This window comes from Salmo salar, chromosome 20 (genome assembly GCF_965601325.2).
Source record: "Salmo salar chromosome 20, fSalSal1, whole genome shotgun sequence".
Classification (NCBI taxonomy): domain Eukaryota; kingdom Metazoa; phylum Chordata; class Actinopteri; order Salmoniformes; family Salmonidae; genus Salmo; species Salmo salar.
In genome coordinates this window covers 87,987,239-88,003,364 of record NC_138310.1, presented here as the reverse complement: position 1 = coordinate 88,003,364, position 16,126 = coordinate 87,987,239, and the positions used below count along the sequence as shown (strand labels likewise).

Genomic DNA, 16,126 nt, shown 5'->3' with positions numbered 1-16,126 from the left:
GTGTAACTCTGTGTTGTTATTTGTGTCGAACTGCTTTGCTTTATCTTGGCCAGGTCGCGATTGTAAATGAGAACTTGTTCTCAACTTGCCTACCTGGTTAAATAAAAGGCAAGTTAAATGAAATAAAAAAATGAAATAAAAGTTGTGTGTGTGTGTGTTGCTTTGTGTGTAACATAAGTTAATAGAGAGGAAGGGACATGAGGTGGGGGGGGGGGGTAAAAGAGGACAGTCACACACCTGTCTCTCCAGTCCTCACAGACACGGCCTATCCTATCCTATCCTATGGAAATATATAATCCTACATCATTCACGTCATTATAAATTCTTCATTAGGGTGACACTCCCGATAACAACAACCATCCTTTGTTTCCAGTCTGTGTTTGATCAGTTAAGTTGCCTTGGAAACACACAGACAATTCCCAGGGGCGTCGCCGATAGAAACGAGACTAACATAATTCCCTCATGATTCCACACAGCAGGAATGTCACATAACACATTCAACACAGAAACAAATAGGTCATACAATCCAGACGACTGGGGGACATTTCTGTTCGGCTCTTCCCGGATTTGGAAAAAGGAAGCACTATTTTGGGAACTTTGCATGTCTATATTTTCCCGTCCTCCCTGTCGATACTCATATTAAAAAGCATGTCCAACGGGTCTGTCGAGAAGCAACTGATGAGTATCGTTAAAGCAACATTAAACCTTATTTAAATCTGTTTAAATACACCCCCCCACTTGATCATTTTCACATTTTTTATACTTTCATAGATTGTTTGGGAATAACGTAGATTAAGGCAAAATGTTATAGCAATATAGAATGGGCAAGCAGCTGTACGTTTGGACAATTAATAGCCACTGCAGTAAATAAAACATCTGTGTACTCCAGGAATGGTGTGTCAGAGTCAATCAGAGCTACAGGGGGCCTATATGCAAATAAGCCATTTGTCATCACACGGGCCGCCCATCATTCACTATGAACTGGACTGTGTGTTTACAGGCAGTAGGACCTGTCATCATTCACTATGAACTGGACTGTGTGTTTACAGGCAGTAGGCCCTGACATCATTCACTATGAACTGGACTGTGTGTTTACAGGCAGTAGGGCCTGTCATCATTCACTATGAACTGGACTGTGTGTTTACAGGCAGTAGGACCTGTCATCATTCACTATGAACTGGACTGTGTGTTTACAGGCAGTAGGCCCTGACATCATTCACTATGAACTGGACTGTGTGTTTACAGGCAGTAGGACCTGTCATCATTCACTATGAACTGGACTGTGTGTTTACAGGCAGTAGGGCCTGTCATCATTCACTATGAACTGGACTGTGTGTTTACAGTAGGACCTGTCATCATTCACTATAAACTGGACTGTGGGTTTACAGGCAGTAGGACCTGCCATCATTCACTATAAACTGGACTGTGTGTTTACAGGCAGTAGGACCTGCCATCATTCACAATGAACTGGACTGTGTGTTTACAGGCAGTAGGGCCACCCATCATTCACTATGAACTGGACTGTGTGTTTACAGCAGTAGGTCCTGCTTTACTGCCATCATTCACTATGAACTGGACTGTGTGTTTACAGGCAGTAGGGCCTGTCATCATTCACTATGAACTGGACTGTGTGTTTACAGGCAGTAGGACCTGTCATCATTCACTATGAACTGGACTGTGTGTTTACAGGCAGTAGGGCCTGTCATCATTCACTATAAACTGGACTGTGTGTTTACAGTAGGACCTGTCATCATTCACTATGAACTGGACTGTGTGTTTACAGGCAGTAGGACCTGTCATCATTCACTATGAACTGGACTGTGTGTTTACAGTAGGACCTGTCATCATTCACTATGAACTGGACTGTGTGTTTACAGGCAGTAGGACCTGTCATCATTCACTATGAACTGGACTGTGTTTACAGGCAGTAGGGCCACCCATCATTCACTATGAACTGGACTGTGTGTTTACAGGCAGTAGGACCTGTCATCATTCACTATGAACTGGACTGTGTGTTTACATGAAAAAGGTAGGCTCTCTCCCTCAGTTGCCTACGCACATCAACAACAAGATCAACAACTAATGTTAGCCAGTGAAATTAGCTAAAATCTAACGAGGGAACAGCAGATAAATCCTCTACAACTTTTTAAGCTTGTAGTTGGCCGTTAAATTTGCCCTGAGAAACGGTGGGGAACAGTAGCCGGATGACCCTTCAGCAGCTTGCCTGCCAAAGCATGCTTGTCCCAAACCACGTCCCTGCACATTTGATCGATCCCAAATACATTTGATTGACAACTGTCAGTGATGTATTTAGAATTCAAAGCACACTTAACCAGCATGGCTACCACACCATTCTGCAGCTATATGCCATCACATCTGTTTGGCCTTGGTGGGACTATCATTTGTTTTTCAACAGGAAAATGACCCAAAACACACCTCCAGGCTGTGTAAGGGCTATTTGTCCAAGAAGGAGAGTGATGGAGTGCTGCACCAGATGAACTGGCCTCCACAATCACCCGACCTCAACCCAATTGAGATTTTTTCAGATAAGTTGGACTGTAGATTGAAAGAAAAGCAGCCAACAAGTGCTCAGCATATGTGGGAAATCCTTCAAGACTGTTGGAAAAGCATTCCTCATGAAGCTGGTTGAGAGAATGCCAAGAGCGTGCAAAGCTGTCATCAAGGCAAAGGGTGGCTACTTAGAAGAATCTAAAATATAAATATATTTCTCAAGAAGAATTACCTTTTGTAAATGATCATTTTGGATTTTAATGAGAAAGTGTCTGAATGTGAAGTTAAACAAAGAACAGAACAGAAGGAGTTTGGATGGGTGATGAGCATTCTAAACCTTCCATCCATATAGAAGTATAGAAATTAAATGACTCTGCATGTACATAAGTTGAAGGAATTGTGCTAAGACAAATTTGATTCAAAAAGAAGCTATAATACATGAGGTTAAGAAATGGTCTGATAAGAACACTGGCTATAAATATTGTGAAGATGTATATTTTATCTAAGGTAATGTTCCTCAGTGTTATATTGTGATATATATAGTGATCAGCCTAGCTGTATGAAAACATGCTGCTCTGTGTCAGTGATCAGCCTAGCTGTATGAAAACATGCTGCTCTGTGTCAGTGATCAGCCTAGCTGTATGAGAACATGCTGCTCTGTGTCAGTGATCAGCCTAGCTGTATGAGAACATGCTGCTCTGTGTCAGTGATCAGCCTAGCTGTATGAGAACATGGTGCTCTGTGTCAGTGATCAGCCTAGCTGTATGAGAACATGGTGCTCTGTGTCAGTGATCAGCCTAGCTGTATGAGAACATGCTGCTCTGTGTCAGTGATGAGCCTAGCTGTATGAGAACATGCTGCTCTGTGTCAGTGATCAGCCTAGCTGTATGAGAACATAGTGCTCTGTGTCAGTGATCAGCCTAGCTGTATTCAACATGGTGCTCTGTGTCAGTGATCAGCCTAGCTGTATGAGAACATGCTGCTCTGTGTCAGTGATCAGCCTAGCTGTATGAGAACATGGTGCTCTGTGTCAGTGATCAGCCTAGCTGTATGAGAACATGCGGCTCTGTGTCAGTGATCAGCCTAGCTGTTTGGAGAACATGCTGCTTTCTGTATTCACGGTGACCTTTCAAATGGTTGAATCCTTCTAAACTGTAATGTGATTTGTGGATTCAAATAAAGTATTTAAAATGTGTGTCACCTCTGGCGTGTTCTTCTTGAAGTCGCGACTCTGGTCGACGAGTTTCTTCCTGGACTGTTCGCTCTCATCCTGTCTGTTGGCTAGCTGTGTGGCGGTGGCGTCAAGTTCTCTCTGAAACACACACGCACATTTTGTTAGAGACATAGGATAAGGGCTTGATTTAAGATTGGGCAGTAGAATAATACTGAAGAGCAGACCACCCATCCCCCTGGCTGAAGAGCAGACAACCCATCCCCCTCAACTGAAGAGCAGACCACCCATCCCCTGGCTGAAGATCAGACCACCCATCCCCTCAACTGAAGAGCAGACCACCCATCACCTGGCTGAAGAGCAGACCACCCATCCCCCCTCAACTGAAGAGCAGACCACCCATCCCCCTCAACTGAAGAGCAGACCACCCATCCCCCTCAACTGAAGAGCAGACCACCCATCCCCCTCAACTGAAGATCAGACCACCCATCCCCCCTCAACTGAAGATCAGACCACCCATCCCCCTCAACTGAAGAGCAGACCACCCATCCCCCCTCAACTGAAGATCAGACCACCCATCCCCCTCAACTGAAGAGCAGACCACCCATCCCCCCTCAACTGAAGAGCAGACCACCCATCCCCCCTCAACTGAAGAGCAGACCACCCATCCCCTGGCTGAAGATCAGACCACCCATCCCCTCAACTGAAGAGCAGACCACCCATCCCCTCAACCAGGGGCGGAAATCCCGGGGGGGACGGGGGGGGACACGACCCCCCCATCCTGGGAAAAATATGATTTGTCCCCCCCCAATATATCACTGAAACATAACTATGTAATTTAAATAATATTAATAAAACGCAATGAAAGCAATTGTGCTTATTATAGACACTTAACCTGTTGGGGATAGGGGGCAGTATTTGCACGGCTGGATAAAAAACTACTCCTGCCTAGTAACTAGAATATGCATATAATTATTGGCTTTGGATAGAAAACACCCTAAAGTTTCTAAAACTGTTTGAATGGTGTCTGTGAGTATAACAGAACTCCTATGGCAGGCCAAAACCTGAGAAGATTTCAAGCAGGAAGTGGCCTGTCTGAGAAGTAGTGTTTCATCTTGGCTCTTTTTATTGAAGACTCAGGATCTGTGCAATAACGTGACACTTCCTACGTCTTCCATAGGGTCTCAGAGCCCGGGAAAACGTTGAACGATATCGAGGCAGGCTCTGGCTGAAACACTTTATCGCTTTTGGCAAGTGGCCACTCAGAGTACTATGGGCTTAGGCGCGTGCCCGCTTCGACCGAATGGTTTATTTTCCTTTGTCTGTTTATCTAAACGCAGATTCCCGGTCGGAATATTATCGCTTTTTTATGAGAAAAATGGCATAAAAATGGATTTTAAACAGCGGTTGACATGCTTCGAAGTACGGTAATGGAATATTTAGAATTCTTTTGTCACGAATTGCGCCATGCTCGTCACCCTTATTTAGCCTTTAGGATAGTGTCTAGAACGCACGAACAAAACGCCGCTGTTTGGACATAACAATGGATTATTTTGGACCAAACCAACATTTGTTATTGAAGTAGAAGTCCTGGGAGTGCATTCTGACGAAGACAACAAAGGTAAGAACATTTTTCTTATAGTAAATCTGACTTTGATGAGTGCTAAACCTGCTGGGTGTCTAAATAGCTAGCCCTGTGATGCCGGGCTATCTACTGAGAATATTGCAAAATGTGCTTTCACCGAAAAGCTATTTTAAAATCGGACATATCGAGTGCATAGAGGAGTTCTGTATCTATAATTCTTAAAATAATTGTTATGCTTTTTGTGAACGTTTATTGTGAGTAATTTAGTAAATTCACTGGCAGTGTTCGGTGGGAATGCTAGTCACATGCTAGTCACATGCTAATGTAAAAAGCTGGTTTTTGATATAAATATGAACTTGATTGAACAAAACATGCATGTATTGTATAACATAATGTCCTAGGGTTGTCATCTGATGAAGATCATCAAAGGTTAGTGCTACATTTAGCTGTGGTTTGGGTTTATGTGACATTATATGCTAGCTTGAAAAATGGGTGTCTGATTATTTCTGGCTCGGTACTCTGCTGACATAATCTAATGTTTTGCTTTCGTTGTAAAGCCTTTTTGAAATCGGACAGTGTGGTTAGATTAACGAGAGTCTTATCTTTAAAATGGTGTAAAATAGTCATATTTTTGAAAAATTGAAGTAATAGCATATCTAAGGATTTGAATAACGCGCCACAGGATTCAACTGGCTGTTGAGTAGGTAGCCCATAGAGGTTAATAGCGCGTTTTTAAGTTTCAAAAGATTGCGACCCCCGCCCCACCCTTTGCCTCACAATGGTTTGATCCACTGCCAGTTCCTTAGCTTGCTAGGTAACAGAGAGGTCGTATCCACTGTCTGAAAGGCACTCAATGCACGTAACTGACGTGAGGTTAATCCAGTCAATCGCGCACACACACTAGCTGAATATGCAGAGCTAGCGGGCAAATATTAACTATTAAGCTAGCTAGTACCTATTCCATTTATGTGGCGTCGTATGTTGTGTAAATGGTGAACTCATACAGCTGTCAACTCTTGTCATTTTAATCCGTTTCACATTTGCTAGCTACCTTTTAGATCGAAGCCCAAATAGAATGATTGAAGATGATAGAAGCCCATCTCCTACTGTAAATAACCTACACACTGTGTGTGTAGCCAGCCAGCCAGCCAGGTAGAAAAATGGCAGAAAAATAAAAGACGGACATCAGAGTATTTTTCAATACACCAAAACGCATAGTAAGAACCCTAGTAGCCTAATATCTCAAAGACTAGTTGATAAAATGTTCATAAGAAAGAAATGAAATTCTAATGGAAATGTTTCACAATGATGTCTTTAGGCAGAGCAGGCAACAGATGGCACACAGACAGTAGAGTTGGGGACAGATATGCAGGGACAGACTGGCAGAGACAGGGAGTCTCAGGTAAGTTTGTTGAGTCTTTGTTTGGCAACATTATGAAAGGTTCTCAATTTTTTTGACTTGTGAAATAGGAACATAATTGGAAAATGCCATGGATACCCCCACTCTCAACTTAAACTGGTGACTGAACTAAGATTTGTTAAAGGCAATGGTATTGCTGTTGTGATTAGTTGTGTAGTTTGGGTACCGGTAGTTAGGAGTACGGCAAACACCTTATTTCTTTGGTTCCTCAATATACATTTACCATATTACAACGTAGGCTATGTGTTACAGCATTACTTTTGGTGTCCCCCTCAGGAATTGCTCTTGAGAAAATTTCATGTAATTGTCCCCTCCAAAGTTGATATCAGATTTTCGCCCCTGCCCTCAACTGAAGAGCAGACCACCCATCCCCTAGCTGAAGAGCAGACCACCCATCCCCCCCTGGCTGAAGAGCAGACCATCCATCCCCCCCTGGGCTGAAGAGCAGACCACCCATCCCCCCTGGGCTGAAGAGCAGACCACCCATCCCCTCAACTGAAGAGCAGACCACCCATCCCCTAGCTGAAGAGCAGACCACCCATTCCCCCCTGGCTGAAGAGCAGACCACCCATCCCCCCCTGGCTGAAGAGCAGACCACCCATCCCCCCCTGGCTGAAGAGCAGACCATCCATCCCCCCCTGGGCTGAAGAGCAGACCATCCATCCCCCCCTGGGCTGAAGAGCAGACCACCCATCCCCCCTGGGCTGAAGAGCAGACCACCCATCCCCCCTGGGCTGAAGAGCAGACCACCCATCATCCCTGGGCTGAAGAGCAGACCACCCATCCCCTCAACTGAAGAGCAGACCACCCATCTCCTCAGCTGAAGACCAGACCACCCATCCCCTCAGCTGAAGACCAGACCACCCATCCCCTCAACTGAAGAGCAGACCACCCATCCCCCCTGGCTGAAGAGCAGACCACCCATCCCCCCTGGGCTGAAGAGCAGACCACCCATCCCCCCTGGGCTGAAGAGCAGACCACCCATCCCCTGGCTGAAGAGCAGACCACCCATCCCCTCAGCTGAAGAGCAGACCACCCATCCCCTCAGCTGAAGAGCAGACCACCCATCCCCTCAGCTGAAGAGCAGACCACCCATCCCCTCGGCTGAAGAGCAGACCACCCATCCCCTCGGCTGAAGAGCAGACCACCCATCCCCTCGGCTGAAGAGCAGACCACCCATCCCCTCGGCTGAAGAGCAGACCACCCATCTCCTCGGCTGAAGAGCAGACCACCCATCCCCCCTGGCTGAAGAGCAGACCACCCATCCCCCCTGGCTGAAGAGCAGACCACCCATCCCCTCGGCTGAACTCTGCTGGCACAGCATCATTGGCATGGGAACACAACGTTATGACATTCAATGCCACTGCTAGTCTATGCCTTAATGTTAGAGCAGCCTTTTCCAGACCTCACACCCTTCTCTCCCCCCAGCGGTCTTGTGAACAGCCCTCTCTCCCCCAGTGGTCTTGTGAACAGCCCTCTCCCCCCCTAGCGGTCTTGTGAACAGCCCTCTCCCCCCCTAGCGGTCTTGTGAACAGCCCTCTCCCCCCTAGCGGTCTTGTGAACAGCCCTCTCCCCCCCTAGCGGTCTTGTGAACAGCCCTCTCCCCCCCTAGCGGTCTTGTGAACAGCCCTCTCTCCCCCAGTGGTCTTGTGAACAGCCCTCTCCCCCCCCAGTGGTCTTGTGAACAGCCCTCTCTCCCCCAGTGGTCTTGTGAACAGCCCTCTCTCCCCCAGTGGTCTTGTGAACAGCCCTCTCCCCCCCTAGCGGTCTTGTGAACAGCCCTCTCCCCCCCTAGCGGTCTTGTGAACAGCCCTCTCTCCCCCAGTGGTCTTGTGAACAGCCCTCTCTCCCCCAGTGGTCTTGTGAACAGCCCTCTCTCCCCCAGTGGTCTTGTGAACAGCCCTCTCCCCCCCTAGTGGTCTTGTGAACAGCCCTCTCTCCCCCAGTGGTCTTGTGAACAGCCCTCTCTCCCCCAGTGGTCTTGTGAACAGCCCTCTCTCCCCCAGTGGTCTTGTGAACAGCCCTCTCCCCCCCTAGTGGTCTTGTGAACAGCCCTCTCTCCCCCAGTGGTCTTGTGAACAGCCCTCTCTCCCCCAGTGGTCTTGTGAACAGCCCTCTCTCCCCCAGTGGTCTTGTGAACAGCCCTCTCTCCCCCCGCGGTCTTGAGAACAGCCCTCTCCTCCCTACAAGTTCAGATAGCTGGCCACTAGACTATTCAGTAGATGAAAACCGAGGTGGAAAAAGAACATAGTGAGCACTACATCACCACTGATTTGAATCCACAACAAGTCAGTCTGGTGGAAACACCACTACTGGGAAAATGCTCATAGTTTCTTCATAGGTAATTTTGATGGAAAACCGAGCTACTGAGCACTAGGCTACAATTCCAACTGTGGGACAAATGCACACACATAAAGACAGATCTGTAGTATTTTCTCCTCCCCTTCACCATCTTCTTCTTCTCCTGCCCCCTCTCCTCCTCACCCAGGAGAGTGATTATGCTGCTAGTCATTATGCTAACTAAACACACAACTAATGACTTAAATATTAAGTGATTTCTTCTAGACATATTACCATAGGGGCCCATAGAGGCCAATCTACAGCATCTCTAGACACTCAAAAACCCACACACCAAATTTCAGTCTAAACTCCTGCAATGGGAATACCAGCATAGATTTTTCATCAAGCTAAACGACTAATCCCAACCACCCATCCATCCTATTCTATCCCAGTGGGTGAAAAGCCAGACAGATCCCAGTGGGTGTAAAGCCAGACAGATCCCAGTGGGTGTAAAGCCAGACAGATCCCAGTGGGTGTAAAGCCAGACAGATCCCAGTGGGTGAAAAGCCAGACAGATCCCAGTGGGTGTAAAGCCAGACAGATCCCAGTGGGTGTAAAGCCAGACAGATCCCAGTGGGTGTAAAGCCAGACAGATCCCAGTGGGTGTAAAGCCAGACAGATCCCAGTGGGTGTAAAGCCAGACAGATCCCAGTGGGTGTAAAGCCAGACAGATCCCAGTGGGTGTAAAGCCAGACAGATCCCAGTGGGTGTAAAGCCAGACAGATCCCAGTGGGTGTAAAGCCAGACAGATCCCAGTGGGTGTAAAGCCAGTCCATGCTCTGGAGCCTGGTGTTGTCTCCAAGGAGTGTTCGGACTGTCGGGACCAGGTTTCAGCTGCTGCCCAACGCTGACATCCTTCCTCCCATAGATGGGCTGCCCGTACAAGCACCGCCTGGACTGGACACAGCTAGACATCCTTCCTCCCATAGATGGGCTGCCTGTACAAGCACCGCCTGGAGTGGACACAGCCAGACATCCTTTCATAGATGGGCTGCCTGTACAAGCACCGCCTGGACTGGACACAGCTAGACATCCTTCCTCCCATAGATGGGCTGCCTGTACAAGCACCGCCTGGACTGGACACAGCCAGACATCCTTCCATAGATGGGCTGCCTGTACAAGCACCGCCTGGACTGGACACAGCCAGACATCCTTCCATAGATGGGCTGCCTGTACAAGCACCGCCTGGACTGGACACAGCCAGACATCCTTCCATAGATGGGCTGCCTGTACAAGCACCGCCTGGACTGGACACAGCCAGACATCCTTCCATAGATGGGCTGCCTGTACAAGCACCGCCTGGACTGGACACAGCTAGACAAACTAATCTTTTTGAGAAGATGAGGGAGTTTTTGCGACGAAGAGGCTATGCCCTGCATCAAAGTCAAGGGCAGGACAGAAACAGGCTCTTCAAATGTAGCTTCCCTTGTTCATGCGTAGTTCGGACGGACTGGTCATCAGCACCATCTGCAGTGCCTCTATTCACATCATTCTCTCCGAACACACACGCCTTAAATTGCTGCTAGAATAATTTGTATCCTGCTGCTCAGCCACTTTACCCTTGATTGTATGCATATAACTACCTCATGTGTCACTGATATCGTTATTGATATTGTTCTTGTTTATACTGTATTTATATTGACACTATCCATTTCTGATATTGCTACTATGCAAGTAACCATTTGGCTGTATCGTTTACACCTTCTGTAGAGACCCATCCACTGAGCAAGACTTAGCAAAATATTGATATCGAAAATAAATATTGGTATGTGTGGTCGTAACAGGATTTTGTGACATACCACAACAATATCATGTGATCGTATAAAGTGTCCACCACATAAACATACGACGCATGCATCTGGTTATGTACTGTACATGTGCACCTCACTCAGGTTACAACTCAGGTTGCATGGCCTTAACTTATGTATGGAATACTATGTGATGTGTAACAGTATATAAAGTATGCTAATATACTGGTGTGAAGGCATTTCAGTGGTGTAAAGTACTTCAGTAAAAAAATACTTTAAAAGTACATCAGTATTTTTTTCGGGGGGGTGGGGGGTGGGGGGGGTGTAGCTGTACTTTACTATTTATATATTTTGGGCTACTTTTACAACAAATCTGAAAGAAAATACTTTATATTCCATACATTTTCCCAAACACCCAAAAGTACTTGTTACATTTTGACAGGAAAATTGTCCAATTCACACACTTACCATGAGAACATCCCTGGTCATCCCTACTGCCTCTGATCTGGCAGATTCGCTAAAGACAAATGCTTCATTTGTAAATGATGTGCTGGAGTGTGCCCCTGGCTATCCGTCAATAAAAAATAAAAAAACTTGTGCAGTCTGGTTTATTTCAAGGAATTTGAAATGATTTATAGTTTTACTGAAGTATGACAATTTGGTACTTTTACCACTGGATGTGGCTGGGGGTTCTAGCGTTTCTTTCACATGACCCATCAATTTAGACAAGTGTGTCTGGGTAAATTACTACTACTTTTAGTCTTAATCTTTACTACACTACTCACTGTTTAGCACATGACCTCACATGTGAATCCTTAAAGAGATGGGTGGGGCTGGTTTAAAAGAGGGTGTGATTAATGCTGAATGGGTGTAGACAAAGGAGAGCTCTCCAGTAGGTACCAAAACACTCAAAGGCCCTTTTCTCAAAAGTCAGTTTACAAGTTAATCAACTTTCATAGCAGATTTACTCTCCCATTGTTCCTCAAAAATGCTGTGTATGATATCCCATTTTGTATCGCCGAGTCTCTACTTTTATCCAATGTAAAAAAAAAACACAATTTCAAATGTTGCTACATAAGACCAATTTGAGCCGGTCAGTCACATATAAATGTGTCTGACTATCCAGCTTGGCCAGGCTCGTCTGGCTGCGTCTCAGAGTAGTAGGGCTTGTCTAGGTTAATTTGGGTCGGCCACAAACGCTGCTGGAACAGATTACCAATGTTCCCCAGAGAGACGGCAGCCACACCACAGCCAAACACTACCAGACATAGGCTATAGCTTAACGGCAGGGACAGATATAGCCTAGACAAGAGAAGGAGAAGGAGGGACAGATGGACAGAGGTTAAAAGAAGGAAAAGGAGGGTGTGATGCTGCCATGTTGGAGAGCACCAGGACTCCTCCTGCTAAATCACAGAATCTACAGATAATTTCAAATGTCTGCTTTCTTTTCCCAAGGTGAGGGAAACAAAGAGGAACCCACACACCGCTCTTTATTTCTATAATGGATACGCGATACCAGCCAGAGCAGCGACACCAGCCAGAGCAGCGACACCAGCCTGCCAGAGCAGCGATACCAGCCAGAGCAGCGACACCAGCCTGCCAGAGCAGCGATACCAGCCAGAGCAGCGATGCAGCCAGAGCAGCGACGCCAGCCAGAGCAGCGACGCCAGCCAGAGCAGCGACGCCAGCCAGAGCAGCGACGCCAGCCAGAGCAGCGACGCCAGCCAGAGCAGCGATACTAGGCAGTGATACCAGCCAGAGCAGCGATACCAGCCAGAGCAGCGATACCAGCCAGAGCAGTGATACTAGGCAGTGATACCAGCCAGAGCAGTGATACCAGCCAGCCAGAGCAGTGATACCAGCCAGCCAGAGCAGCGATACCAGCCAGAGCAGCGATACCAGCCAGAGCAGCGATACCAGCCAGAGCAGCGATACCAGCCAGAGCAGCGATACTAGGCAGTGATACCAGCCAGAGCAGCGATACCAGCCAGAGCAGCGATACCAGCCAGAGCAGCGATACCAGCCAGCCAGAGCAGCGATACCAGCCAGCCAGAGCAGCGATACCAGCCAGCCAGAGCAGCGATACCAGCCAGCCAGAGCAGCGATACCAGCCAGAGCAGCGATACCAGCCAGAGCAGTGTGTGAGTTTCCTCTCATCTTATTTCAACTGTTACCATGCACCTGCAACAAAGATAGCTCAGATGTGCAAGTGCCTTTTTGAAAAACGTTTCCCCAAGGTCTCATTGTTATGCAAAGTACCAGTTTTACCAGGAATCTCCTGTTGGATCACCACCTCCCTGTACAGCCTATAGGCTACTGCCTGCCCTCTGCCTCCTCCTCAAGTACCAGTTCTACCAGGAATCTCCTGTTGGATCACCACCTCCCTGTACTGCCTATAGACTACTGCCTGCCCTCTGCCTCCTCCTCAAGTACCAGTTCTACCAGGAATCTCCTGTTGGATCACCACCTCCCTGTACAGCCTATAGGCTACTGCCTGCCCTCTGCCTCCTCCTCAAGTACCAGTTCTACCAGGAATCTCCTGTTGGATCACCACCTCCCTGTACAGCCTATAGGCTACTGCCTGCCCTCTGCCTCCTCCTCAAGTACCAGTTCTACCAGGTTCTCAAGTACCAGTTCTACCAGGAATCTCCTGTTGGATCACCACCTCCCTGTACAGCCTATAGGCTACTGCCTGCCCTCTGCCTCCTCCTCAAGCGCAAACACATTGTGTTCACATGCATTAATCATTGAAGACTGTATAAATATGGATTCAAGCAAGGAGAAGACAATTCTGCTTATTATTTCATGTGACCATTAAAATGGAATCTGATTATCCACTGGCAACCCCCCCCAAACACACACAAACACAGGTAGGGGTGGGGGGGTTATTCAACTCACGGTGCAGCCAAAGCGTATTACAGAATACAATTACAATACAGAACTGGTTTGCGTTCTGTGTTAGAATGGAGGGCATTTTAGAAGGGTGGTTGAAGAGATAAAAAAATAAACGCCTGAGACCCTGTGACCCCGAGCAAGAGAGCTATACTCAGGTCACGTTGTGTTTGTGATGGAAGGTTATATGCTAGGGATGTAGCGATTCACTGATAAGCATCAATAACTGGTTCTAACGTTTAAGATGCAAGTGCATCTGTCCACGGGAGCCCACAAACCGATCCAAATGAAGGTAAGAAAACCGATTCAAAAAAAAGTTACGAATCACCGGTTCACTAAAATGTTTCACTCATAAATTGCTTTCTGCCTGTGATTCATTTCTGGTCTCGGGAAACTAGGTGTACGTCGCGCGTCACTACTTCACAGGAGAGGAATGTAAAAAATAAATAAATGTATTTCTTATCAAAAATGCATTTGTGGCAGAAATGCATTCTGGAACATGTGAACTTTCATGTGCCTTAATAACAAAGTTGTATGCCATCTGTAAATATGAATAAAACTCATAAAAAATGACGAGCCTAGCTGGTTTAGCCATGGAAGAAGACAGGAACCTTCCAGCTAACCATGATTGGCTGAGATAATGGATGGGCTGAACGTGCCGAGAGATTAGTTCAGATTGGTCTACCATGGAGCATGTTTCTGTCTATAACATGAGCTGCTCAGTATGTCAAATCAAATGTATTTATATAGCCCTTCTTACATCAGCTGATGTCTCAAAGTGCTGTACAGAAACTCAGCCTAAAACCCCAAACAGCAAGCAATGCAGGTGTAGAAGCACAGTGGCTAGGAAAAACTCCCTAGAAAGGCCAATACCTAGGAAGAAACCTAGAGAGGAACCAGGCTATGAGGGGTGGCCAGTCCTCTTCTGGCTGTGCCGGGTGGAGATTATAACAGCACATGACCAAGATGCTCAAATGTTCATAGATGACCAGCAGGGTCAAATAATAATAGGTGTAAGTCATTCTTTCTAGTGCAGCTTTTTCATATACATATACACATAGATATACACATATACATACACACACATATACATATATGTATATGTGTATATATATGTGTATATGTATATGAAAAAGCTGCACTAGAAAGAATGACTTACACCTATTATTATTTGACCCTGCTGGTCACCTATGAACATCTTGGCCATGTTCTGTTATAATCTCCACCCGGCACAGCCAGAAGAGGACTGGCCACCCCTCATAGCCTGGTTCCTCTATATATATATATATATATCATAAAGAACGGAAAAAGTGTTGCTAATGCTCTCCACTACCTGGAGGACCGAGTGTTGTGAAATCAGTGGAATGTTCCTATTCTCTCCACCCTCAGGTCTCCTCACCCAACGGCAGGGTGCCCTGAAATGTCACAATAAAGACTGTGTGGGATGCTCAGTCTGCGTTTAGGAGACGCGCACACACACACACACACACACACACACACACACACACACACACACACACACACACACACCTCTGTCCCGGTTTCTCAAGTCAATGAGACTGCATTAACAACACACACACCATTTCTCTCATCATCCCTCTCTCTCTTCACAGATGGAAGTCTGATGGCGGTCTGCTGTGGTAAGACCGTAGCGAAGGAGCAGATTGTTTATCTATGTGTGGGGGGGCTCCTTGCTATGACATGGTACATGATCACAGACTAGGCTACACCCTCACAGAACAGAAGAAAACACAAGAGAAGATACGAGATAAGACACTAGTAGTAACCACAGAGAGCCTCCTATATAGAGACTAGTAGTAACCACAGAGAGCCTCCTATATAGAGACTAGTAGTAACCACAGAGAGCCTCCTATATAGAGACTAGTAGTAACCACAGAGAGCCTCCTATATAGAGACTAGTAGTAACCACAGAGAGCCTCCTATATAGACACTAGTAGTAACCACAGAGAGCCTCCTATATAGAGACTAGTAGTAACCACAGAGAGCCTCCTATAGAGACTAGTAGTAACCACAGAGAGCCTCCTATAGAGACTAGTAGTAACCACAGAGAGCCTCCTATATAGAGACTAGTAGTAACCACAGAGAGCCTCCTATATAGAGACTAGTAGTAACCACAGAGAGCCTCCTATAGAGACTAGTAGTAACCACAGAGAGCCTCCTATAGAGACTAGTAGTAACCACAGAGAGCCTCCTATAGAGACTAGTAGTAACCACAGAGAGCCTCCTATATAGAGACTAGTAGTAACCACAGAGAGCCTCCTATATAGAGACTAGTAGTAACAACAGAGAGCCTCCTATAGAGACTAGTAGTAACCACAGAGAGCCTCCTATAGAGACTAGTAGTAACCACAGAGAGCCTCCTATAGAGACTAGTAGTAACCACAGAGAGCCTCCTATAGAGACTAGTAGTAACCACAGAGAGCCTCCTATAGAGACTA

General features: G+C 46.6%; 1 protein-coding gene across 6 annotated transcripts in view; it reads right to left on the bottom strand.

Annotated features, from left to right (window-relative positions):
* LOC106581515 (protein CASP) overlaps positions 1-16,126 on the bottom strand; it is a 181,715-nt gene that overhangs the window by 132,860 nt on the left and 32,729 nt on the right. For all 6 annotated transcript variants that reach the window (XM_045704075.1, XM_045704070.2, XM_045704072.2 and 3 more), the window contains exon 2: positions 3,713-3,823. In XM_045704075.1, coding sequence (XP_045560031.1) covers positions 3,713-3,823 — 111 coding nt within the window. The remainder of the gene's footprint in view (positions 1-3,712; positions 3,824-16,126) is intronic.